The 27,035-nt window shown below is 40.1% G+C and overlaps 1 protein-coding gene across 3 annotated transcripts; it reads left to right on the top strand.

Annotated features, from left to right (window-relative positions):
* Positions 1 to 27,035, top strand: lclat1 (lysocardiolipin acyltransferase 1). Of its 3 annotated transcripts, XM_046873454.1 has the most exons (7): positions 1 to 410; positions 615 to 735; positions 12,515 to 12,686; positions 14,104 to 14,302; positions 15,644 to 15,790; positions 17,300 to 17,416; positions 23,399 to 27,035. In XM_046873454.1, exons 3-7 carry the CDS (start codon positions 12,516 to 12,518, stop codon positions 23,893 to 23,895), a joined length of 1,131 nt encoding a protein of 376 aa, XP_046729410.1. In that variant the 5' UTR covers positions 1 to 410; positions 615 to 735; position 12,515; the 3' UTR covers positions 23,896 to 27,035. The 3 variants fall into 3 exon arrangements, with proteins under 3 accessions (XP_046729410.1, XP_046729401.1, XP_046729419.1); XM_046873445.1 differs by having other exon boundaries at positions 1 to 735; XM_046873463.1 differs by lacking the exons at positions 1 to 410; positions 615 to 735 and adding an exon at positions 8,681 to 9,324.

Here is a 27,035-nt window from a genome sequence, read left to right as displayed (position 1 = left end):
TGAAAAAAGGATGGGTAAATGAATGAACAGATGGAATGTTAAATGAAGGTATGAGTAAACGCAAAATGAACGGAAGGATGAATGAAAAATGAATGAATGGATGGAGAGAATAATGGAACGCTCGTCCCATTCATAATGCTGGAAGCCCTTAAAGACGTGGTCATTTCTGTGTCTAGTGTAAACTTGTACCTGAACTCATGCCCGTTCTTTTGAAAGAAGTAAAGGGTGCCAGTAGTTTTGGAGCTGACTAGCAACCAAACGGCGGCCCCTACTGACTACATGCATGTTTACTAAGGAGATAAAGATCATGGCGGCCACCACAAGCTGAACATCTTCGACATTTGCATCCCTTTTAGATCTCAAAACGCTGTGGCTTTCCTCGGGGTGGAAGAATTGGCAGTTCAGCTAAAGTAAAGATGTCTTGATTCGCTTCTTATCCGTCTCACGCCATTGCGCTAGCTACCTAGCTAAACGGCGACTCGCTAGCTTGATGCTACATTTTGAGTTTTATTAATTAATCAATAGGCAAATGCCGTAAAGACACGCCATGTTATAGTTTATACATTTTGGCTCCTGAATGTTTATTCTGTGCGTAACATATTTGTGAACAACAGTTGTGGACGTTATGCTGGATGCTATGCTGTTAGCCACCTAGCTAAGCAGCTAACAACATCCTTCGCTTCCGTTATTGCCATCAAACCGGAAGCAAAAAAAAAAAACAAACACAAGATTGGGGTAAGTTTCAAACGTTTATTTTTCTCTATGGAACATGTCGAAAAAACATTTTTAAAGTTATGCACATACCCTGAGCTAACTTGCTCTGTTAATAGCTTTACTACAACAGCCTCCTTGCTACTTAGCCCGTGCTAACCCTAAAATACATAACATTATTAAAATAAGTTTGCAAGGATTTAAAATAAACACAAATAAATTATGTATTTCAGCTGAATGAACTATACGTTATGTAATAGGAAATGTACGTGAATCTAACCAACGAGCTAAGACTACATCCAGGCTTAATTTCAAATAGCTCTTTCTGGGTAATATAGTGCACTAGATAGGGTGGAGAAGGCAGTAGGTTACTACTAATGCATGACTCCTATGAAGGCACTATGGTGTCATTTGGGACACGTAATGAAACCAAATGAGATTGTACGACCACATTGTTAATGCAGATGAATGAGAATATGAACTTTTTAATATCAAGGTTTTGTATACATATATATTAATTACAATGGCAGTCAAAAGTTTGGATACACTTTCTTTTTTCAGAGCTTTTTCCTTTTTTATTATTTTCAACATTGTACATTCATACATCCAAGCTATCAAACTAGGAAAGAAAAACTATTGTAGTAAACAAACAAACAATCAAACCCATTATATGCTTTACATTTTAGAGTGTTCAAAGCAGCTATCTTTGACAGCTTGGCAAATTCATATCATTCTCTGATCAGATTCACGAGGTAGTCACCTGGGTTTCATTCACATTTTGCCTGGTCAAGAGTTCAGAGTCAACAGCATCATTAGTGCCACCACAACTACTGTACAAATCCATATTATGGCAAAACACACTCAGTTAAGTAAAGAGAAAAGACAGTTCTTTATTACTTTAACATAAAAAACCTGAAGAACTTTAAATGTATCCCCAAGTGCAGTCTCCAAAAGCAAGGAAGACCAAGAGCTACCTCTGCTGCAGATGAATTACCAGCCTCAAAACTGCTTCTCTTTCAAGTGCCAGACATATTTAAACATCCTCTGTGATATATATATATATATATATATATATATATATATATATATATATATATATATATATATATATAATTAATTATATTCAGGTTGCAACTAATGATATTTTAAAAATTAATTAATCGGTTGATTTATTTTTTTTTCAGAATAACTGGATTAAAAAAAAAAAGTTTGTTGCTTATTATAACTAGATAAAACCCTCATCTCTTCACAACTGAACAAAATGTGTTGTATTACATTTTATATAATTTTTTTAAAAGCATGGCTTTCAACTTGCCATCTGTAATTATCATTAAAACAATACAAATGTTGATTTACACAAACTGCTTTACCTCGCCTACTCAAATGCTGGTTTTTATTGTTTGTGTAATTTTTATTTATTTATTTATTATTTTTTTTAAAGAAACAATCCAGCCTGAGAGAATTTGTTCAAGGAGAAATCCCCCATGCACTCCTCAAGTAGCAGCTATTACACTTAGAAGTTTTATACATCAATACTCCGAATTAGGGTTTTATGTAGTTATAATAGGCAAAACATCTAATAATAAAAAAAAGGTTTAGTTTCTTAAAAAAATACAATAATTAGGAGTCAGATCAACCGCTTAATCAAAAGAAAAAAAACAGTCACCTAATTAATCATTGATTTATTTTATTTTTATTACCCGATTAACCGATTATCAAAATAATAGTTGGTTGCAGCCCTCAATATATCCATAACAGCACAAAAAGAGAGTGCAGAAGTAAAAAATGGGGAGATGAACGCCATGTCTTGTTGATGCTTCCTGTTCAAAGACTTGATGAGGGTGCAAAAATAACAAAAAGCAGCCACGGTCAGTGCTTATGATACTCTGATGGCACCTGCATGGCACAGATAAAAAGCACATACTCGATCTCATCATGAGATGGGATCAGCCACTTTATAGGAAAAATGTTTTCATGCTTACTTCCTGCCCCTTGTACACCAGGAACTAAATAAATAATCCGGTTTTAGGAGCGTATATATTTCCATTCCTGTGAACACTGCATGCGATGTGCTGTGGCGATTACTTTACAGTATCGGCATCGCCAAAAGTTTAGTCTTTTTGGCTATTTTTTTTATGGGACAGGAATCGAGAAAGCATTATAAAAAAGAAAAAAAAAGAAAAAGGATGGTATGTTGTTTTAGGAAAATAATCAGCAATGGTGTTATCACCCCAACATCAATAGCACAAACCCTGAAGTGTTTTTATTATAATACAAGTTCTTCCTTTATTTCAACAAAGATCGATGCCTGATATGTTTTTATCCATTTATAGTGACGTACTTGTTGTGCAAGATCTACAAAGCAAGTTTGAGAATGTAAAAAAAACCAACAAAAAACACAATTATTTTAATAATCTTTTAATCGGCTGATTAATCAGATAAAACGTGTACACATATATATATATTTATTATTAAATGTTTTGCATATTATATCTATATAAAACCTTAATTCAGATTATTAAAAAAATGCAAAAACCACAAATTGAGTGTAACTATATTTAATGTAGACATTTTAAAGTTTATAGTAGCTGCTTGTTGAGGAGGACATGGGGGGTAATTCATGCTGTTGTTTTTTTTTGTAACAAAAAACAGTATTTGCGTATGCAAGGTGAAGAAGTGAGTGTTATTAAACATTTCTATAGTATTTTCAGAGGGCAAGTTGAAAACCACGCTCAAAAATCTCTGTATGAAATATAATACAATATTTGGACAATTTATGTTAAAAAGAATACGCAGACATTTAGTTAATTTGTGAAGCATCTAGAATATATCACTAATTAAATGTTGTATAGTAATTAAATATGTGCATAAATTAAATACACGATCGTTTTTGAGCGCGGTAAAGCCGCAGCAAATCACGTTTTAAAAACAAAAGTTACTGTCGTAGCAGACAAACGCTATAAGAAGAGAACGGAACGGAGAAACGCAACACGCTAACAAACTTGAATGGGGGGAAAAAAAGGGGAAAAATTATGCGTCATACAAATACTTAAACGTTCGCTGAAGACCACTACAGCGATTAAAAAATGTGAAGAAATGTAATCGTTTACTGCTGCTGTTATTTGCTGCTTTTGGATTTAGCGTTTGTTTACACGGTTTTAATCGAATCCATCACCATGTCGCTCGCGAGTCACGACCGAGCAGATCCAGTGCGACTGTCCTGAAGTTAAAAAACAGTTTACACAAAAGCACATCAATGAACTATATAATTTTCAGATGATGAGATTCTACACCAGTGTGTTTTCTTTTCACGTGCATCGCTGTGGTGCTTCTATGCCACACAAGCTCCACTTTGCATAACTTCCAGGTACGTTTTTCTTTGTTGCGTTTAATAGAAAATGCCCCCACGCCTTGGATGACTGGGAACGCACACTTGTTCCTTCTGCCGTTTGACCCGGTACTGTTGGCCGTTTTCACAGGCGGCTGTTATTTTACCGTCACCTGAGCAACCCAGCTAATCGATAACGCCATTCGTTATCGACAACAAATTTTATTATCGATTTGATCGATCGGTTGTCGCAGCCCTGATTGTAAATGATCTTCCAATATATGTTTTTCTTTGTCTCATGATTGACAGCTTGTTTTTTTTTTAAATGTTTATTAATAAATTTCAATTAAGAGGCACGTCCGTAGTTATACACAAGCTGTTTAGTATAGAAATTATGAAATACTGTGAGAGATTGAGCGATATTCTAAACCTGAAATTAGCTTTTTTCGAGCAAACCAACAACGGCTTCCGAACTCTGTAATCGAGTTCCAATGATTCCCCGGGATAAATCAGTTTTTCCATTCGGAAAAAATACGGGTTTGCAACTCAAATTCAGGCTCCTGCTCCATTCAGGCTGAAGAAAACTGTCCAGTGAGTATATGACTAGTGATTAGTCCTTTTTTTTTATATTTTGTGACATTTACTTCCTTCATGGTGAACTCTGTACATCATGTCAGCATGGCATCTAAGGTCTCTGGGTTTTTTTTTTTTTTTTTGGGCTAACTGGTGTTTTATTGCTCATTACGATCATATCTTTTACAGCTTATGAGCCGCCATCTCCATAAACAGAGTGGAAAATCATCTCGAATTGATTTCAGTTTCACAATTATATGTACGAAGGGGTGCATCATCGAAACGAGCCCAGGGTTTGATGAGAGAGGCCGTAAATGCCATTTTGCCTCGTGTTTATTCAATTCCCAGGAAAAAAACAGCAGATTTGTGATGGTAGTGTAGGTTGGAGAGGGGAGAGAGAGAGAGAGAGAGAGAGAGAGAGAGAGAGAGAGGGAAAATCAAAAGACTGCTGCTGGTCAGTCTCAGAAGGACATTCATTAGGTTTTAAGGCAGATGTTGCGTATGCGTACGTATATAAGATATTGGAAATAGATAGAGATATATATATATACATATATTTTTTTTTTTTTTTTTTTTTTTTACCCCAGCAGCTCAAAAGTGCTATGTGAGGTCCATTAGGGCCTCCTGACCACCATAACTGGCAAAACTTATTTGGAAAACTTAGTTCAGAAGAATGCGATCATACAGTATATGAGCAAAAGTTTGTGGACACTGGATTATAATGTTGGTATGTGCTTCTTTTTAAACATTCCACATGTAGTCACCATTTGCTCTTATGATAACCTCCAGTCTTCTGGGAAGATCTTCTACCAGAGTTGGAGTGTGTTCGTGGAGGGTTTTTAGAAAAAAAGGTGAGGTAAGGAGGCCTAGGGTGCAGTCAGGGTTGAGGTCAGAGCTCTATAGCAGGAGATCTTACAATCCAACCCAGGTAAATTATCTATACAGAGCTGGCTTTGTGCACAGGGGCATTGTCATGCTGGAACACGTTCATGCTGGAACACGTTCATGCTGGAACAGATTTAGGGTCTCCCAGTAGGAATGAGGGGAATTCATGCAAACATATCCAAAGACATCCTGAGCAGTTGTGTGTCTCCAGCTTTGTGGTAACAGTTTGGGGAAGAACCACATATGGCTGTTGAAGTCAGGTGTCCCAATACTTTTATCCAACGAGAGTGTGTTTTATAATTAATCTTAAAAAAAGAGAGACAAAAGACTAGTAGGAAAGTAACACACATTGATGAACTATCCACTTTGTTCATTCTTGCGTGCCAAATAAACCTGCTGAGGTGGGCGAGTTGTTCTGATATGCCCAAGTGTTCTTGTTTCCAGAAACAAACCGCCTGGCAGGGAGTCTCCTGGACAAAGAGTTGTCCTTTTTTCCCTTCTATTGCACAACTGACAACACAACATTAAATTTAACTATAAACAAATAAAACGCATGAGCTGAATCAGTGATGCCTGTCTCTCTAGACCTGCAAAAGGAATAAAACGCTTCAAGCCTTCTACTCTGTGCATAGTTAGTAGGAAGCTCCTGCCAGTATACTTTAGAACCCTTTCGTATACACAATCGCATGCCCATCGTTGCCCGACATCCCACGCAGCCTCGTTCCGATAACCAGGTCACACGCCCGGACGAAGATCGTAGTACGCTAACGCAATCTGTTTTGGTCCGAGTCATCGTTCTTGGATTTCATAGTCCTTTCATACGCATGGTAATCAAGGGAAGGATAAATGATGCCTAATCTGATCTTTGATGAGTCATGATTTCAGAGGAAGGGCAGGAGCAGTCTTTTCATTTTTTTATTTTTATATATACGACTGCAGCTCGAATAGTCGCAATAAAAGGGGACAGGGTTCAGCAGGGGTTGTTGAACCTTCATGTGACAGGAGAAACAAGGAGAAAGTGTGGAATATGTAGGTACGCCATTGTGTAATGATTCGTTTCTGTAATGATGTATACATACATAATCAAAGATGATGGATTCGGCTTGAAATTGGATGATGCATCAATTTTTAAGTGTGAAACAGTTTGGCATGTGTATCACTATGCATTTATTTAATTACATTTTTTTAGCGTGTTTGCATAGATTTATTCACGTAGTTATTAGTAGATGCGCTGTCCTTTTTTTTAATAATGTGACCCATATTTGATATGAAGATTGATTTTCTCTTCGCTGAACTGTTTCTCGAGCGCGCTCTATCAGCACCACCGCTGCTACGGGAATGTGGCACATGACACTACGGACATCGAGGCGAATCCTGAGAGTCACATAGAATGAGTTCAGTTCATCTTTAATTGTTTCCAGAAGGCAATTTGGTTGCAGCATATAAGAATATTATTTAACTTAAGTCTAAAATCTTTAGAGCTGAAGAGATAAATGAATGTCTGTTTTACTACTAGGAGTTCGGTACCCCATTCCAGAAAGGTGGGAATGATCTAACAAACTGCCCTTGGCTTTATCCAAAAAAGTACTTAGACAATTTATTATCCAGGACATTACCCAAATACACATGCTGTGAATAGAGATTAACATGGCAGAGGTAGAGCTGCATCTTCCTGGAGACAAAACATCTGGTTTTATTGCTTGTTTTGTTGAAGTAAATGGATGATTTGCTGTCTGTCTGAACCAAAGAAATCAAAGTGAACGATCTGTACTATGTTGACTTGCATAGCATCATATTTTTTTCCATTGCATTATATTGCACTGTTTTGAATCAGAGCGCACTGCACCATAACGGGGGCGTATCGTATCGGTAGCCGCCTCATATGTATCTTTTATTTGCCGTATCATTGGCTATGCACCGAGATGCGAATTGCATCAGCCTCATTTAGGGAGAGACACATCCCTAATATATTTATATAAATTTAATATTTTTTTTTTATACACCGTTTTTGAAGGAACTCTGCCGGTGGGTTGTTCCAAACATCTTGGAGAACTAACCAAGACCACCTCAAATCCTTCTGACTCTTCATGTAATCCCAAAACAGACTCGATATTGTTGATATCAAGACTCTCTTGGCGCAAAAAGGATTGTTTCCAGGGTGCCTTGTTCTTCATTATGCTGAAGATAGTTCTTAATGACTTTGGCTGTATGTTTGCGCTGTCGTTGTCCGAAGTATCTGCCTGTATTTCTTAGCATTGAGGACGCCGTTAATCCTATATATATATATATATATATTTTTTTTTTTTGATCCAACTCGCAGTTTTTATGTGCAAAACATGTCTGGATCTTTAGTGCTTTTATATAGTCAGAGATCTATTGTCTGTGGATCTTCTTCATTTTATCCGAAGGACACTTGTGCGCTCTCTGCGCTTCCCAATGCATGACCCTTAACAAGGCACGTACGTGACTGAGAGAATGAAACAGCACTTTAATCATTAATCTTCACAGACGCAGATGTGTGTGTGTGTGTGTGTGTGTGTGTGTGTGTGTGTGTGTGTGTCTCCTGGCAGGTTATTCACACCATAGATATTGTCATGCAGCTGGGTGGAAAAAAAAATCAACAAAGCTGAGTTTCCAGTCCTCCCACAAGCCCTCCCTCATCAGCACAGACAGTAATTAACTCTGTGTGTGTGTGTGTGTGTGTGTGTGTGTGTGTGTGTGTGTGTGTGTGTAGGATGGTAAAAAAGGGGACAAAGTCTTCTGATTGTATTTTTTTTCCGCTCCCGTTCAGCAGATGCCGGTGACCTCTCTTGACCACTGTGACACTCCTCACTGCAAGTTTTCGACGAATGTCTTGCTAACCATCATCTCTTTTATTTTCCATTACGTTTTCTCATTTTTCTTTATTGAGCACTTCATCGGTGCGATCTTATCACCCTGTCTTTAGTATAAATACGGCATTGAGATAAAGCTTGGAAAAAAGAAAAAAACACCCTCTTTAAGATCCAGATCTTCTGCTATAGAGCTCTAAACCCTATTGAACACCTTTGGGATGAGTGTAAACGGTGACCGCACCCCAGGCCTCCTCACCTCACCTCCATCATGTTACTAACACCCTCGGGGATGAATGAATCTCGCACAAATCTACACAAACACACTCCAAATTCTAGCAGAACATCTCCCCAGAATAACGGAGGTTAGTATAAGTGCAAATCGGGGACTACATGTGGAACAGGATGTTCAAAAAGAAGCACAAGCCAATCTTATGGTCAGGTGTTAAAAACTTTGTTTCTTTGTCTACTTTGATCAATGGAAAATCTCGCACGTTCTCAATTCAGGTATGGATTTTTGCCGACCGATCCAGCAATCAACTATCGGTGCACATGAAAAGGCCGAAGCGATGAATCGGTCGACCTCTACTCTGAACGTCCACACACGTTCCAGTGGCATCAGTGTGATCACACTATCACCTTCAAATTAGTCCCGTTGCCCAGCAATACGGTGCTCTTAGCGTTCCTGCCATTTCTGGAACGTGTGTTGGAAGTCTTGTTTTTGCAGCATGGCAAACACTTTCTGCGATTCGCACCAGAGCGCCGCAATGTCAAAAAACAAACGCCGACCTTTGTGCCGGATCCTCGTTTTCAGGAAGAGGGCGAAGTCCGCAGGAGCCAAATCTGAGTAGGGTGCGATCAGAAGTGAGATCATGCGGATTGTTCTCCAAAGATTATCTGGCACAAGTTGACATTTGACATTTTTGGGACTTGAGTCTGTTGAAGGCCATTAAAAATGCCTCGAAGGACTCATTGAACCATCGCCGTATGTCAAAGGTATGTCATGTTAAACGTGTCTGTCACTCAGTTTCACTCACTTTCACTCAGAATCTAATGTTTTTGATACCACCTCGAGTGTGTGTGTGTGTGTGTATGTATGTATGTGTGTATATGTGTATATATATATATATATATATATATATATATATATATATATATATATATATATATATATATATATAGTGAGGAAAATAAGCATTTGAACACCCTGCTATTTTGCAAGTTCTCCCACTTAGAAATCATGGAGGGGTCTGAAATTCTCATCGTAGGTGCATGTCCACTGTGAGAGACAAATCTAAAAAAAAAAAAATCCAGAAATCACAATATATGATTTTTAAACTATTTATTTGTATAATACAGCTGCAAATAAGTATTTGAACACCTGTCTATCAGCTAGAATTCTGACCCTCAAAGACCTGTTAGTCTGCCTTTAAAATGTCCACCTCCACTACATTTATTATCCTAAATTAGATGCACCTGTTTGAGGTCGTTAGCTGCATAAAGACACCTGTCCACCCCATACAATCAGTAAGAATCCAACTACTAACATGGCCAAGACCAAAGAGCTGTCCAAAGACACTAGAGACAAAATTGTACACCTCCACAAGGCTGGAAAGGGCTACGGGGAAATTGCCAAGCAGCTTGGTGAAAAAAGGTCCACTGTTGGAGCAATCATTAGAAAATGGAAGAAGCTAAACATGACTGTCAATCTCCCTCGGACTGGGGCTCCATGCAAGATCTCACCTCGTGGGGTCTCAATGATCCTAAGGAAGGTGAGAAATCAGCCCAGAACTACACGGGAGGAGCTGGTCAATGACCTGAAAAGAGCTGGGACCACCGTTTCCAAGGTTACTGTTGGTAATACACTAAGACGTCATGGTTTGAAATCATGCATGGCACGGAAGGTTCCCCTGCTTGAACCAGGACATGTCCAGGCACGTCTTAAGTTTGCCAATGACCATTTGGATGATCCAGAGGAGTCATGGGAGAAAGTCATGTGGTCAGATGAGACCAAAATAGAACTTTTGGGTCATAATTCCACTAAACGTGTTTGGAGGAAGAAGAATGATGAGTACCATCCCAAGAACACCATCCCTACTGTGAAGCATGGGGGTGGTAGCATCATGCTTTGGGGGTGTTTTTCTGCACATGGGACAGGGCGACTGCACTGTATTAAGGAGAGGATGACCAGGGCCATGTATTGTGAGATTTTGGGGAACAACCTCCTTCCCTCAGTTAGAGCATTGAAGATGGGTCGAGGCTGGGTCTTCCAACATGACAATGACCAAGCACACAGCCAGGATAACCAAGGAGTGGCTCTGTAAGAAGCATATCAAGGTTCTGGCATGGCCTAGCCAGTCTCCAGACCTAAACCCAATAGAGAATCTTTGAAGGGAGCTCAAACTCCATTTTTCTCAGCGACAGGCAAGAAACCTGACTGATCTAGAGAAGATCTGTGTGGAGGAGTGGGCCAAAATCCTCCTGCAGTGTGTGCAAACCTGGTGAAAACTACAGGAAACATTTGACCTCTGTAATTGCAAACAAAGGCTACTGTACCAAATATTAACATTGACTTTCTCAGGTGTTCAAATACTTATTTGCAGCTGTATCATACAAATAAATAGTTAAAAAAATCATACATTGTGATTTCTGGATTTTCTTTTTTAGATTATGTCTCTCACAGTGGACATGCACCTACGATGACAATTTCAGACCCCTCCATGATTTCTAAGTGGGAGAACTTGCAAAATAGCAAGGTGTCCAAATACTTATTTTCCTCACTGTCATATATATATATATATATATATATATATATATATATATATATATATATATATATATATATATATATATATGACCCACTGATGAAGGCCATGGCCCAGTTGTGGCACATTACAGAAGCAGCCAGGATCTTCTGAATCTGAGTCGGAGAATGCGGAGTCAGCTGTGACTCTACCCGCTCGGTTCTTGTTCTCATGATGGAAACTTTTTTTTTTCCCTCTCAACCTCATGCAGACCTAACAAAAACACAATCTTTCCACTTGTCAAACCACCACCCACTGTCCAGAGGTCTCAGATGTGTGTGTGTGTGTGTGTGTGTGTGTGTGTGTGTGTGTGTGTGTGTGTGTGTGTGTGTGTGTGTGTGTGTGTGTGCGTGCACAAGAGAACACATTTGGAGTCCGAGTCCCAAGTGCGGGAATGTAATCAGTTTGTGTCGAGTCATCATAGCCTTCGCTCTTGGATTTCATATTTTCCATTGGTGAAGTAGGGAAAAATGGGGAAAGTGATTCCATAACCACATGCTGAGTCATGATTCAACACTAACCAACAGGCTGGGTCTGAATGAATAAAGGTGGTGTGGTGGTTAAAAAATTAAAAAATGAGTTGCATCAGGAAGCCTTTAAAAGAAGCAGAAGTAATGTGTCTAAAAACGACGGAACAAAAATAGGGGTCCAGGAAATGACAGGCAACCGATATTAAAACCATTCTGAGTGTAAATAATGGAAGTATTCATTTAAATTTAAAGCCAGGATTATAAGTAGGAAAGTCAGAAAAAATATCTCGGGTGCCAGTTTGTAGCTAAAGTATTATTGTCCACAATAACATTTACCTTTAAAAAAGAAATACACTAAATTAAAGATATTAAATAACATAAAATCTGTGTGGACTGTTTTATGATCATAAAGATCTGTCTGTCTGTCTGTCTGTCTGTCTATTATAAATATGTTATATGTTTTTGCCGAAATAATATTTGCAAGTCCAATTTCTACAAATGATTTAAGGTTTTTTTAACCAATTATATCGTTATCTAATGCTTTGTAACAAGTATTTTATTTGAAAGTTAAAAATAGTCTTTTTTATTTATTTTTTTAAATAATAATAATACATAATAAAACAAAAAACAAAATAATAATACAAAAGGTTGTGGTTGCATGTTTTTGGCTGGTGCAGGGCTAAATAGATTCCCCCCACTCTATTAAAGGTTTCCAGTCATCGGCACAGTCACTCCCCGAATTCCATGTAATGCCTGACCTCGAAATCGATTTTCCGAATGAACATGCTGCGTGTTCTTTCCATCTCCATCATCCCAACTGCTCCACTTTTCTGTCTGAGGTCAATAATCCAGTCTGCGTGTGTTTTCTGACTGACAGAAAAACTAATCTCTAGTGTCTCTCTGTCTCCCAAGCATGGCGACGGTGTCCATCAGAGGTGTGTATTTCATCCTCACGCTCTTCCTTGGCAGTTTCTTCGGCAGCATCTTCATGTTGGGTCCGGTGCTGCCCGTCATGCTGCTGTCCCCGGCCTGGTACCGCTGGCTTACGGACCGCATCGTGGCCACCTGGCTCACCCTCCCTGTGGTACACACACACACACACACACACACACACACACACACACACACACACACACACACACACGACTTAGCATTTAAAAAATATTTTTAACATTCTTTTTGCTTATGATTAGGACTTCCTGTTTTGATTTCATGGTTCAGGAAACTTCAAGCACCCTCCCTTGCACATGACATGCCTCACAAAGGTCATCACTATTCTCCAGTGCACAGCGATGCAGAACAGCGAGTTAACCGTAAAAATATGCATCGATTTGTCCAATCGTGGTGTTTCTTAAATACACCCGCACGTGGAAACGTAAATGTGTAACATGTTTCACTCATAAATCGAGCGTCCTGTGTGTAGTCAATACAATGTTACCCAGAGAAACCGGTTTAAATCTGCAGTAAGTGTCTGAGTGAAAACATGTTTTTGGAGAATAAGCTTCTCCAATCTGTTGCCACTGTAGCACACAGTTGTATAGGATGTTTTTGGATGTAGAATGTCGCAGGCCTCCTCACCCTACATCAGTACCTGATTAGAGATGTAACGGTACACAAAATTCACGTTTCGGTACGTACCACAGTTCAGTACGAACACGTGTACCGTTATACCCTTAGTACCTGACATTACAAACTCTCTTGTGGTTGAATGAGCACAAATCAAAACAGAAATGGAACCTAAATGTTGAATGGGATGCACAGTCGGGTGTCCAGTCATGTTTTGACCATATAGTATACACTATATTGCCAAAAGTATTGGGTCACCTGACCTTTCCTGCTAAATGTGGTTCTTTTCCAAACTGTTACCACAAAGCTGGAGGCACTCAATTCTATAGGACGTCTTTAGATGCGCTCTAATAACATTTTGCATCAACTTGAATGTGGAAACCCAAACTTGTTCCAGCATGGCAGCCTTGAAGATCTGCTTTACATGATTTGTAGAGGAAGATCTTAAGTGGCCTGCTGTAAAGCTCTGATCTTATCAGTAGTGAACACCTTTGGGATGATTTTGAATGCTGACTGCACCCCAGGTCTCCTCACATATATCAGTACCTGCCTTTCTTAATATCCTTGTCCCTGATGAACACAAATATCCTTAAGCACACTCCATAATTTAGTGGAACATCTTCCCAGAAGAGTGGAGGGAATTATAAGAGCAAATTGGGACTAAATGTGGAATGCAGTGCTCAAAAAGCACATAGCATACGTTTGACCAGGTGACCCAATAATTTTGACAATATAGTGTATATCTCGTATATGGTATCTGCATAACCATTATGAATTAGTTTACGATGAAATCTCAAGTTACGTGCATTCCAGTCGCCGGGCGAGTCCAATGAGTGTATTGCGTTTTCCTGCTGATTTTATGGCGAAATAACAAACCCCAACCACTTTGCACACTCTTATATTATTTCTTTATTTCCTATTCTTCCGTACCCAAGGCTCTGTTGGAGCTGGTGTTCGGGGTAAAGGTGATCATCACGGGCGACGGGTTCGTTCCCGGCGAGCGCAGCGTGATCATCATGAACCACCGCACGCGTCTGGACTGGATGTTCCTCTGGTGCTGCCTGCTGCGGCACAGCTACCTCCGTCTGGAGAAGATCTGCCTCAAAGCAGGGCTCAAAGCCGTGCCTGGTTTCGGTTAGTGAGCTTCCATACACGCATGCACGCACGCACACACACACACACACACACGCTTGTTGAAAATGAAAATGAGATTATGTTTGGAGCCATCTTGAACCCATATGTTTATGACGAATCCATTCAATATAAATGTTTTTATTTCAAGCTTAATCTCCATAACTGAGGCCGATGTGATTCGCATCTCGATGGATACGCAATGATACGGTACATTAAAGATACGTATAAAGCAGCTACCGATGCGATACGCTTCACCGCTGTTACGATGCAGTGCGTTTCGATTTGATTCAACACAATGGAACACGACCAGACGGACCGCAATTCATCAATTTACTTGAGTGCATTCTGACTTCTGACACAAGGGCTTCAGTAGTGCAGAAAAAAGTCCATTTGTGACTAAAAACCAGGCGTTCATTTTCTTTTCGGTCTCCAGGAAGTTACAGCTCTACCTCTGCCATGTTAAGCCGTATTCTATGGGACTCTCAGGACGCGCTTTGGCCTCCGTAGTGTTGCGATACGTCACGCCGCGAGAACGCGCTTGGGGAACAGTTTGGACACTTTAATATAGACACTGTAACTTAAGTGATGAGTAAGAGAACTAATTACCCAGCCCACTAAAGTAACTATAAACGGATATAAATCCATTCAGCGCCTTTTTTTTTTTTTTTATCGAATTTTATTGTCATGTCATTTAATTTGTAATTTAAAAGCAAGTGCTTTTTTTTCTTGCATACTGTCAAAGTGTTTCAATATATATACCCCCAGCAGTAAGGATAGAGTGGCACATACGCATATCACGTGCACTTGCAGTCATATTTAGACGTCGACTCTCGCGTAATGACCATGTTGTGTAACGTGCAGCGGCAAATCTATTGTACAGAGTGACAGACGATACGAGACATCAATAAGTGACGTGCTTTTAAAGTGACAGGCCGTCCATTTTTTGTCCTTGGCTCTCGTCCGGGCGTCCTTCCTCCCATCACTGTTTTTGTGTCTGAGGATGCGGGGGAAGATTAATGCTGTGACGTCCCATTTCTCCTCTTTAATCTGAGTAGCTTGACCACCTGTGGTGTGTGTGTGTGTGTGTGTGTGTGTGTGTGTGTGTGTGTGTGTGTGTGTGTGTGTGTGTGTGTGTGTGAGAGAGTGTTAAAAGGTAATATCGCTTATCATTGATTTTAGCAAAGCCACATTGCTCGTAATATTGACATCACGCCTGATGACACTTGACAACTCATTTGTATCTTCTGATTACCTGGTGTGTGTGTGTGTGTGTGTGTGTGTGTGTGTGTGTGTGTGTGTGTGTGTGTGTGTGTGTGTGCATGTGCGCACGTGCACGTGTAGGCTGGGCGATGCAGGTGGCCTCGTTCATCTTCATCCATCGCAAGTGGGAGGAGGATCAGAATCACATGACCAATATGCTGGAGTACTTCTGTGATATCAGGCAACCGCTGCAGCTCCTGCTTTTCCCTGAAGGCACTGACCTCACCGGTGAGACGCACATGCACACGCACACGCACGCAATCACAGAAATCTATAAGGCCTTATTAAAAATCAGACGACATTGAGAACCCATATAAATGAAACCACAGCCACTGGTTCGTTATGGTGCTAATGCCATCCAAACTATGAAGCAACATGTTAAATAAACCAGAATGTTTTATTTTTCCGATTGCCCAAAGTAGCTGCATTTAGCTTTAATGACAGCTTGGCAAACTCATGGCATTCTCTCATCAGATTCACAAGGTACTCATGTGGAATGGTTTTTAGTTCACAGGTTTTTAATTTATTTGTGACATTTCCTGCCTTCTTAATGTACTTCAGACCAGCAGTTGTCTTGTGAATAGAAAGGGTGGGTACATAATCAATACCCCTATTAGTGCTTCTGTAACTATTGTACAGATCCAGATTATGGCAAGAAATTAAGCAGTAACCAAAACCATCAAACGCTATGATGAAACGGGCTTTTATGACGACTGTCCCAGGAAAAGAACACCAAGAGCTTCCTCTGCTGCAGAAGATAAGTTTATTAGAATTACCAGCCTTAGAAAAGGCCGATTAACATCACCTTAGATTAAAGCCCACATAAATGCTTGTCGGAGTTCAAGTGGCAGACATATTTTAAGCGTCCACTGTTCAAAGGTAAGTCAGTCCGTCATTGTCGAATTGTGGCAAAGAAACCAATCTTTCGGAAGAACAACAAGCAGAAGCGAGATTCTTGTGCCAGGAAATGCAAAGAATGCACAGAAGATCAGTGGAAAACTGTCTTTTTGTCTGACGAGTCCAAGTTCGAGATTTTTGATGTCTGTTTGGAGTTACATATAGTTCAGTCTGCAGGTAGACAAGGTCTGAGCATAAACAAGCTGAGTGTGAACTGTGAGTTCATGAGTCTGTTCGATCCTATTTTTAGGCCTGGCTTTGAAAGAGGTTTTGAGCCGTGTCCAACAGTGACATCTTCATTTTAGTGGACTTAAGTGTGTCTGTCTCTCTTTGTCTCTTTGTAACCTGGAGGAATGATGCACGTAATCCTCTCTGTAGGAGCCCAAAGTGAGATCGGAAAGGCCTGATCTAATTTCTGGTAAAGTTTGCGTGTGTGTGTGTGTGTGTGTGTGTGTGTGTGTGTGTGTGTGTGTGTGTGTGTGTGTGTGTGTGTCAGAGCCTGAACCTCAGTGACCTCAGTCAGCCGATGGCTATGTAAGGCAATATCACTAGAGCTCTCTCAGGTGGTGTTTGACGAACGGATTAAAACATTAAACCTTTAATACCCGAAAGTTATGATGCAACAGTAAAACCCACATGACCCCAGGATGCTAACGAACAAGAAAGACAATGACCTCGGTGTTCAAAGTCATTCACACTGTCGTGACTCCCTCCTTTCCTTTTTGCACAAGTAAACTTTCTAAGTAACACCTTCAAGCACTGATTGTTGATTGACCGGCATTTGAAAAAAGGCATTCGTTGAAGTACGGCTTGATCTAAACATTTCTTTGCGTTGTCTAGAGAACACTCGTGCAAGGAGTGACGAGTATGCTGAGAAGAACGGCCTGCCAAAGTACCAGTACGTTCTGCACCCACGCACCACCGGATTCACCTTCATCGTGGAACAGCTGCGCAAAGGTCAGCATGGGCCTCATCTCCACAGTACTAACAGCTGATATTTCATTACTAAGGACCAGAGTGCTTAAGTAACTTTCAGTACTTAAAGTTGTGCTGGGTGATTTTTTTTTATTATTTCATGTTTATATTTCAGTACAAAACACTATTCCTTACTACTGACTTTGTCCTTATCCAATATCAGTACTTCAGAACTACCGACTAATTTTCTATATTTTGGTACTCAAAAATTGTAATCCCTCAATACTATAGTCTTATTTTCTTCACTTTAGTTTGCACAGCTATTTTACTTCTACTTTTATTACTAGCAAATTTTCAGTACTTTCAAAATTACTGACTACAATTCACCGCAATTTCCGGACTATTAAGCGCACCCAATTTTACAAAGATTTTTATTTTGAGCATAAATACGCTGCACCTGTCTATAAGCCGCAGGTGTCTACATTGAAACTAATGAACTTTACACAGGCTTTAACGAAAGACAATGTCTGTTACACGGCTTGTATCTAAACAGTAGCCTACCAAGAGTCATTGTTCACTGTCTTCCTCCTTCCTTTCACATCAAATTCTCTCGAGGGTTTTTCTTTTGGCATCGTCGTGAGTTTAAAAATCACCATCGGTGAAGCTTTTCTCCCGATGCCGTGCAGCTCAGAACACAGGTGAAGTGTGTTTTCATGCCCGGTTGTTTTCAGCGTGACGAATGATTCGCATTTCCTATTGACAGTCCGAGTGAGCGGCAGGTCAAACGTCAGAGGAACCTCATCCATATTTATGATGTGGTGCAGCCCGATTCAGTGGGAGCGCGTCTGATTTAAAAAAAGAACTTCATTGGTTCACCTGAACCCGTTCGGCAATTTGATTGGTCTAATGTTACAGGGCTCAGGTTTTTGGCTTGAAGCTTGTGAACCCGGGAAAAACCCAGGAAAAATCCATAAATTAGCCGCTTCATTGTTTAAGCCGCGGGGTTTTGGAGTACTGGCTAAATTCAGTTTTTGAAAAGGGATTTTAATTATTTTGTTTTTTATCGATTGTTTATGGGGAAACTGATTATCTTCTGTTTTAAATTTTCTAATTATTGTATTTATTTTAAGATTTATTGTAGTTAAAAAATAATGTAATTGCAATTTATTATACTATAAACTGGTAACATATACATAAAAAACAATATACATATAAATTGCATTATTTATTGACTTATTTTTACTTGCATTTGATTTATTTCTTTATTGAATAAATGTATTTATTTAATTAATTCAATAAAAGCAAAGTAAGTAAATACATTTTAGATGGATATTCTAAGATATTCTTTTGACATTTATTTATTTTTCCTTGCAGTATTTCATTTTTTTTATAAATATAATAATAGAAAAACAATATTAATAATTTATATATATATTTTTTGGACATTTATAAATGCAACACATCACCAGCTCTCAGTTCACAGACTAATTCCTCAGTGTAATAGGATTAAAGGATGGAGCCAAAAAAAAAAATGCAGATGCGACATTGCCATGACTCCAGCGTTACCATGTAGCTAAACACTCTGCTAATGATCAGTTTTCTCCACCTGATTCCTGCTGGTCCTGGAAATACGCACACACCATGCTTTTTTATGCTGTATGACAACTTCTTCTTTTGGCTGCTCCCATTAGGGGTGAGACCACAGTCCTATAAACTTTCCCTTTCACTCTTGCAGATACCCTTATCACAAATCACTCCTGACACTCTCCTCCACACACTCCACCCTGCCTGCACTCTTTTCTTCACTTCTCTAACACACTCTCCAGTACTTTGCCCTGTTGACCCCAGGTACTACGACTCCTCCACCTTCACCACCTCTTCTCCTGGCAACTTTACCTCTTCACTGCCATCTCTCTCATTCACACACATGAACTCTGTATTACTCCCACTGACTTTCATTTCCCTTTTCTCTCGCAATTCTCCCCTGTCTGACCTCTTCCCTGAATCTATCACTACAGTCTTCCTCCTTCAGTTTCCACCATCTAATACTTCTTTCAGTCTTCACTCTCCTCCTCTTCTTCACCTCAAAAACCATCCTACAGACCACCATTCTATGCTGTCTGGCTACACCTTACAGTCTCCAATCTCCTTCAGGTTGCATCTCCTACATAGAACATAGTCCACCTGTGTGCACCTTCCTCCACTCTTATACGTCACCCTATGATCCTCCTTCTTCTTAAAATGTGTTCACCACTGCCATTTTCATCCTTTTAGCAAAATCTACCACCATCTGCCCTTCCACATTCCTCTCCTTAAGGCCATACCTACCCATCACCTCCTCATCACCTCTGTTTCCTTCACCTACATGCCCATTCAAGTCTGCTCCAATCACCAATCATTCATTCCCAGGTTCACTCTTCACCACTTCATCTAACTCACTCTAGAATTTTCCTTCTCCTCTATCTCACAGCTGACTTGTGGAGCATAGGCACTGATGACATTTATCATCACCCCTTCAACTTTCAGCTTCACGTTCATCACCCCATCAGAAACACTCTCCACCTCCACTGCACTCTTACTGTACTCTTCCTTCAGAATCACCCCTACACCATTTCTTTTTCCATCCACACCATTATAGAACAGTTTAAACCCATCTCCAATGTTCCTGGCCTTACTCTCTTTCCACTTGGTCTCCTGAACACACAACATATCCACCTTTCTCCTCTCCATCATATCAGCTATCTCGCCCCCTTTACCAGTCATAGCACCAACATTTATAGTACCAACTCGAACCTACACTTCTCCTTTCTCCGCTGTATCTGAAGACATCTTCCCCCTCTCCTTCTCCTCCTTCGGCCAACAGTAGCACAATTTCCACCAGTAGCCTGTTGGCTAACGATACCTGTGGCGGTCGCTGGTAACCTGGGCCTCGAACGATCCGGTATGAAATTCTGATTCGTGATCCGATTATTTGATTTGTCACAAGTTTATCGCCGGATGCCCTTCCTAACGCAACCCTCCCCATTTATCCGGGCTTGGGACTGTTCAAATCCCAGCAGCACCAAGCTGCTGCTCTTGGGCCCTTAAGAGTAAGGCCCCTAATCCTGCTCAGGTGTATAAATGAGATAAACGTATCGAATTGTATTGAATGTCTTGAAATTTGCACATTTATGTGTTTTTCCAGCATTTTTTAAATATCATTCCAGACCATAATTCGGTTCTATGTGTTTTTTTTTTTTGTCTGTCATAAAGTCCCGCACAGCTGCCATTTGATCCCTGTCCTCTCTGTCTTTAATAACTAGATAGAACTGTTTCTGCTTTCCTTAGAACACTCTGATATTCCAGGTAGCGTTAATTGTAGAGCAAAGGCATTTTACACACACACACACACACACACACACACATGCGCGCGCACGCACACTGCAATGCAGTAAACCTGGCAGCCATACAGCTGTGTGAATGATACTAATGCACCATTAAACAGGTGTCAAACTCTATGACGTTACAGCCAAGAGATCCTATTCCAGTAATGTGTGTGTGTGTGTGTGTGTGTGTGTGTGTGTGTGTGTGTGTGTGTGTGTGTGTGTGTGTGTGGCTGTGTGGCTGTGTGTGGCTGTCCGGGCATGTTGTCCAATAAACACATTGGCCATGCTTTAATTCTGGCAGGCGTCACTCCTGTAAGCAGCCCAAAGTTTGTGTGTGTTGCAGGGGATTTAAAAGTGCTATATATAAAGCTAGTTACACTCGGGCACCTTGCCAGAAATAAACCATGATAAGCGTTGGTGCTTTTTTTGGCGAGCTGCAACTAAGAACGTTAGAATGATATTCCGAGGAGCGCATCTTCAGGGACGAGGCTGACTCACCAGGCGAGACGCCGTGGAGGGTTTGATGCTATCAGACGGCAAACGGATATTAAAGTCTGCGCGTCTTGCCGATAATACAAAAGCCTGAGCGCTAATCGCAAAACCCAGATATAAATAAATATTCTGACAATTAATCAGGCAACGATGACTTTTTCTTAAACAGGAACAGGGACGCTATATGGCTCATAAAATGATCTTCTTTTTGAACATCCCATTCTATATTTAGCCTCCATTTGCTGTTTTAATACCCTGCATTCTTCGTGAAAGATGTTCCCCTCGATTTTGGAGTTGTGTGAAATTCATTTAGTTACAAGGGTGTTGGTAAAGTCAGGTGCTGATGTAGATTAGATGATTAGCTCAGTGGTTCAGGCTTTGGGTTACTAAAGGTCAAGTTGGCATTTTTGGGCCCTTGAGCAATGTCTGATCATTGCTGACCCTGCACTCTGACCCCAGCTTCCTAACATTCACTATGATATGTGAAGAAATAATTTTACTGTACTGTAATTTAAAGGCCAACCGATTCTTCTGTTTTGCTTATTCATCGGCACCGATATTGGATTGCTGGAGCTATCGGCTATCAAAAATCCATATCGATAGTTTTTCCAGGTTGCGTTGTACAGCATGAGATCTGCCTCTAGAGCGAATCACTGTTTTTATTTATTTGGAATGTTAAAATTTAGTTTCAGTTTGAATGCATGTCCTCATTATTTATTAGTCTAATTCATATATTATTTAGGACATTTTCATGAATCTTTATATTTTATATTATATATATAATATAAAGATTCATGAAAATGTCCTAAATAATATATGAATTAGACTTTCATTAGATTTTTTTTTTGCCAGTATCGGTTGATTTATCGATCTATCAGTATTGGTTAAATTCACTATTGGTCAACCTCTAAAGCACCTTTTACCTTTAAATTGTTCCGCAGCATAGAAGCACCCACAGTAAAGGGGCCGATCAACTCTGTTGTAGTACTTGGTCTTTGTTATATGTAAAAATGATCTACTGAAAGTAAGCATGATAAAGAATGGGGCTGTATGATATATGACTGGAAAAGTCATGTCTTCCAATACTTTTGCCCTCATTGTGGTTATTTCGAGATTTTCATTCGTTTTCTATCTCTTGTTTTCTAGTTCTTATTACATATCCGGTCCTTTAGTACTACTATATAAAATCGGAGGTCGACCAATTAGTGGAATTTACCGATACCAGTAGCTAGGTTGGATTGTACTTCACCATAACCAATTAATCAACCGACAGATTTTAAAATGTATACTGGGAAAAAAAACAACACTCAATGTCCAATTGTACGGAACTTTATTACAAAAATTAAAACAAAAAACTGAATTGATCCTTGAAAATGTGCTAAATGATATATATTAATTATATTCATAAATATTGAGGAAAATAAGACATTTAAACTGAAAATAACACTCTAAATAAATAAAAGCAGTTATATCCAAAATGAATAAAATTAAAAAGACACTTTTAAAAAACATGGCATCAGTGATTCGCCCCTAGAGGCCTTGCATTAAATCACGCAACCCGGAAAAACTATGGGTGCCGATTAATGGGCAAAATCGATAAATAGATTGACCTTTACTGACTATACTACAAAATATATTTAGTACTGCAGCACTACGTAACCTTGATTTTTTTATTATTTTTTATTTTGTTTATTTATCCTTTTAACAAGGTTTTAGAAGTCTAAATGTTCTTTAAGCGATAATAGGCAATGTTTCTTCTCTGAAACTGTAAAAAAAATAAAATAAAAAAAGAAACTGTGCATGCTCATTGGCAATTGTACCTTTGACCAGTCAATCACAGCATTCAGAGTCATGGTTTCTAAAATATATGTATAAATAAGACCTTTTCAAGCAACGCTTAAACACAGACTTTTGTTTGTAGCGCCCGACTGGCCAGAACATAATTAACAATGATTAAATCTTCTCGGATGTGGCAGTTGATTTCAGATGTAGCTAGTAATGAGTGAAGAACAACACCAGGTTCTCAGATTCGGGAGATTTCAGTATTCCCCAGTTTTAGTTTATTTGTTTATTACATAAATCTAGCTACATAGCGGAGTATAAATGAGCAAAGATTTGCAGTTCTACATCAAACGGCTTCACCTCAGGTCTTGTGTGTGTTTTACAGCGGACAATCTGGACGCTCTGCACGACATCACCGTAGCATACCCTCACAGCGCCCCTCAGACAGAGCGCCACCTGCTGGCCGGAACCTTCCCAAACCAGATCCACTTTCATGTGCGACGCTACCCAGTGTCCTCCCTGCCCGAGGAAGCCGGTGCCCTTCAGGCTTGGTGCCAGGAGCGCTGGGCGGAGAAAGAAGAGCGTCTGCGCTCGTTTTACAGCTCGCAACGCTTCGACGAAGCCGACGCCCGCATCCCACCTTGCAAGAGCGAGCTGAGGGTGGCGCTGATCAAAGCCGCGTCGCTGTGCTACTGGAGCGCCTTCATCGCCTTTTCCTTTCTGGGACTCTGGCTCTGGATGCCGGTGCGCATCTACTTCCTGGTGGTGCTGATCTTCTTCCTGGTTCAGCAGAAGGTAATGGGCGGGGTCGAGCTGATCGAGCTGGCGTGCCATCGACGACTGAAAAGAACAGAGGATGGGCCAGGAAGAAAGAAAGATTAAGACATTTCTCTCGCTTCCCGTTCTCATGGAGCAGGAAGTGGAGCCCCCTTCTGGACACAAGTGTTTACTACACACTGAGTACATTAGCAAAGGAAGGGAAGAAGTGATAAGGATTAAGTGAGATCTTGAAGCCTGAAAAATCAGTGCTGGAAATGTTCCGTTTTATAATTTTCACGAGTATGAACGGAGTGTGTGCGTGTGTGCGTGTGTGCGTGTGAGCGCACACGCATTTTTATCCGGTTGGGTTTCACCCACATTTTCTCATGTATCAGTCTTTTATTTTATATGTATATATTTATCTATAATTTTCCTCCTGTGGTTCTTTCCTTATAAAAAATACTTTTAGTCTTTTTTTTTTCTTTCTTTTATTTATTGGTTTTATAAAAATGGACTCAAGCACATAGGTGGCTCTGATATTCCCCCCATGTCTGTTTCTTTCTTTCTTTCTTTCTTTCTTTCTTTTTTTCTACCTTTTTTTATGCCTTTCTTCCTCTTTTTTTCTTTCTTTTAATCATTCAGAAAAGAATTGAAAGCCAATGTCAAGATTTAACACTACATTTTTTTTGTTTGTTCTTTGTTTTTTTTTTTGTTTTTCCATGAGGAAAAAAAACAAGCTGGATGTAAATCGAGGTTTAGTCAAAAGCCCTACGTACAGCTTTATATTTACAAATTGCCTTAAACACCGTATAAGACGGACGCACTACTATATATATATATCTGTGTGTATATATCTCTCCATAATGTATCCGATCTTTCTTCTAAATAACAAACAGCCGCGCGTATTGCATGCCGCTTCGGCTCCGTCCCAAACGACTCCTCCCTTTTGGCTGTACTGTGATGTAGGGTTTAGAACTAATAACTCCCATTCCTTTATGTCTATTTAGATATACCGGAGTGTTTAATACGGCTCGTCGACCCTAAGTAGTGCACTAAATACCTAGTATGGAACCTCAGGAATGAATTTGTGCTCTTTTTTTTCTTGGACACTAACTGATCGAGGGTCTGCTACGTAGGGTGTGAAGTCAGGACGTTTACGTTCTCTTGTCTTTAGGGCTAATCGGAGTGTAGGAAATAGACGGTAGAACATTGCTTATTCTTCTGTTTCGTCCTCGGTAGTCAGACATACATCGATTACATCCGATGTACTGCACCTATTAAAGATACTTCCCATTTAGAGCCTGCAGAGGATTTGGGACTCTGGTGTCTAAGGATATAAAGTTCCCTAGAAAGCCAGCTCAGTAGTTGAAGTAGTTGACTAAACCTTAATTCGTTAGTGGTATTTGGGACGGGGCCTGTGCTATGGTGTAGTGAGTGTGTGGGGAAGGTTTCTTATTCTGCTGAGGGAAGTTTTTGGTCCTCTATTTTCTTGTTGTTTGATGGGTTTTATAGGACTGTTTTACAGGGTAAACCACACACACACACACACACACACACACACACACACCTCTAGATTTCCCTGCTATCAATCAACAAACTCATATAAAACCATATTCTCCTCCTTGGTGTATGTGACAATCTATTCATGTAGCTTTTAAGTGTGTGTGTGTGTGTGTGTGTGTGTGTGTGTGTGTGTGTGTGTACTCTTCTGTTCTCCTCATCCAGGGAAATGAAGAGTGTGATGAAAAGCCCTTGCTAAAAGTTTACATGTTGAACATTTCAAAACACAATCCAGCCACTGTGATGAACGTTATATATGCGTACACGTCGCCAGATGTTATTTTCCGATCGTCCGCTTTGACGCAGAGTAGACACAGAAACACAGAAAACATAGCCGCGATCAGCAGGGGTTCACGCATTTCCCCTGTAGCTGCCGCTCGACGTCAGCTGGGGTCGCGTGTAAATTTCAGACGCCCGTCCTGGAAAGATCACAATTAGCATATTATACAAACGAGCGCCGAATGTAGCCATCCGAAAGCGATTCGCGTTCAGGGAACGAGCATGGAAGTATTTTCAGGAGCTTGCAGGTCAGGAACCTAATTAATGCATTCATAATACATCAGTCGCAAGAACGCTCACCGTTACTCTCCTCTGTATCTTTGAAGAGCTTTCTACCATGGAGTTCCATCCAATCTACAGGTCGGGTCCTGGCGATGCCCGAGCCGTTTGCTAGATTACAATTGTAATATCGGGTATGGAATATTTATGAATGTAGTTATAGGACATTACAGGTGCATTATAGGATGTACATCGATCAGGCATAACTTAATAACCACTGACTGTTGAAGTGAACAACTGATTATCTCTTCATCATGGCACCTGTGGGTGGGATTTTTCAGGCAGCAAGCGAACATTTTGTTCTCAAAGTTGACGTGTTCGAAGCAGGAAAAATGGGCGAGTGTAAGGATTCAAAACTGCAGCGATTGTAAGCAGTCTGCAGTGGTCTATCAAAAGCGGTCCGAGTGCTAAACCAGGGTCGTGGCGCGTGAGGTCCTGTAGCTCAAACTGCTGAAGAAGTTAATGGTGTTAACGCTCACGAGTGTTTGAGCAGCAAAAGTGGGACCAACCCAATATTAGGCCAATGGTCATAATGTTATGCCTGATTTGTGTATACTATAAGGACAAAAGCTTGTGGACACCTGAGTAGATGATCATTATGTGCTTTTTGAGCATCCCATTCCATATTTAGTCGCTGTTTGCTGTTCTAAAAAGCTCGGTTTCTGTGAGATTCCTTCAGCCACGAGAATGTTGGTACTGATGTAAGTGAGGTGAGGAGGCCGGGGGTTGCAATCAGTGTTCACATTCATCCCAATAGGTTTTCTGGCTGTATAGGCAGAAGATCTTCCAGTCTAGATCATGTAATGATCTCTTCATGGAGCTGGAACAGTTTTTGGGTCTCCTTGCTTGTGTGAAGTGGAAATTTCATGCAACCACATCCAAAGAGATCCTATACAATTATGTGGGAACAGTTTTGGCGGGGGAAAAGCACATACATCTGCAAGAGGTGTTCCAATATTTTTGTCTGCATGATGTGTATTCGTTTGATCCTAATACATACTTTGTTTTTTTTTTCTCTGTATGTATGTTTCATGTTGGTGCTTGAGAGTCTCATGCTATCCTCAGGTACACTTTCGTTTTTGTTGATCACTTTCATGGTCATGCTGTTCATGGTCTGTCGATGCTGCAATAAATATCTACCCGTA

The sequence above is a fragment of the Silurus meridionalis genome, chromosome 2, assembly GCF_014805685.1.
Source record: "Silurus meridionalis isolate SWU-2019-XX chromosome 2, ASM1480568v1, whole genome shotgun sequence".
NCBI lineage: Eukaryota > Metazoa > Chordata > Actinopteri > Siluriformes > Siluridae > Silurus > Silurus meridionalis.
This window is presented reverse-complemented; position numbering and strand designations above follow the sequence as displayed.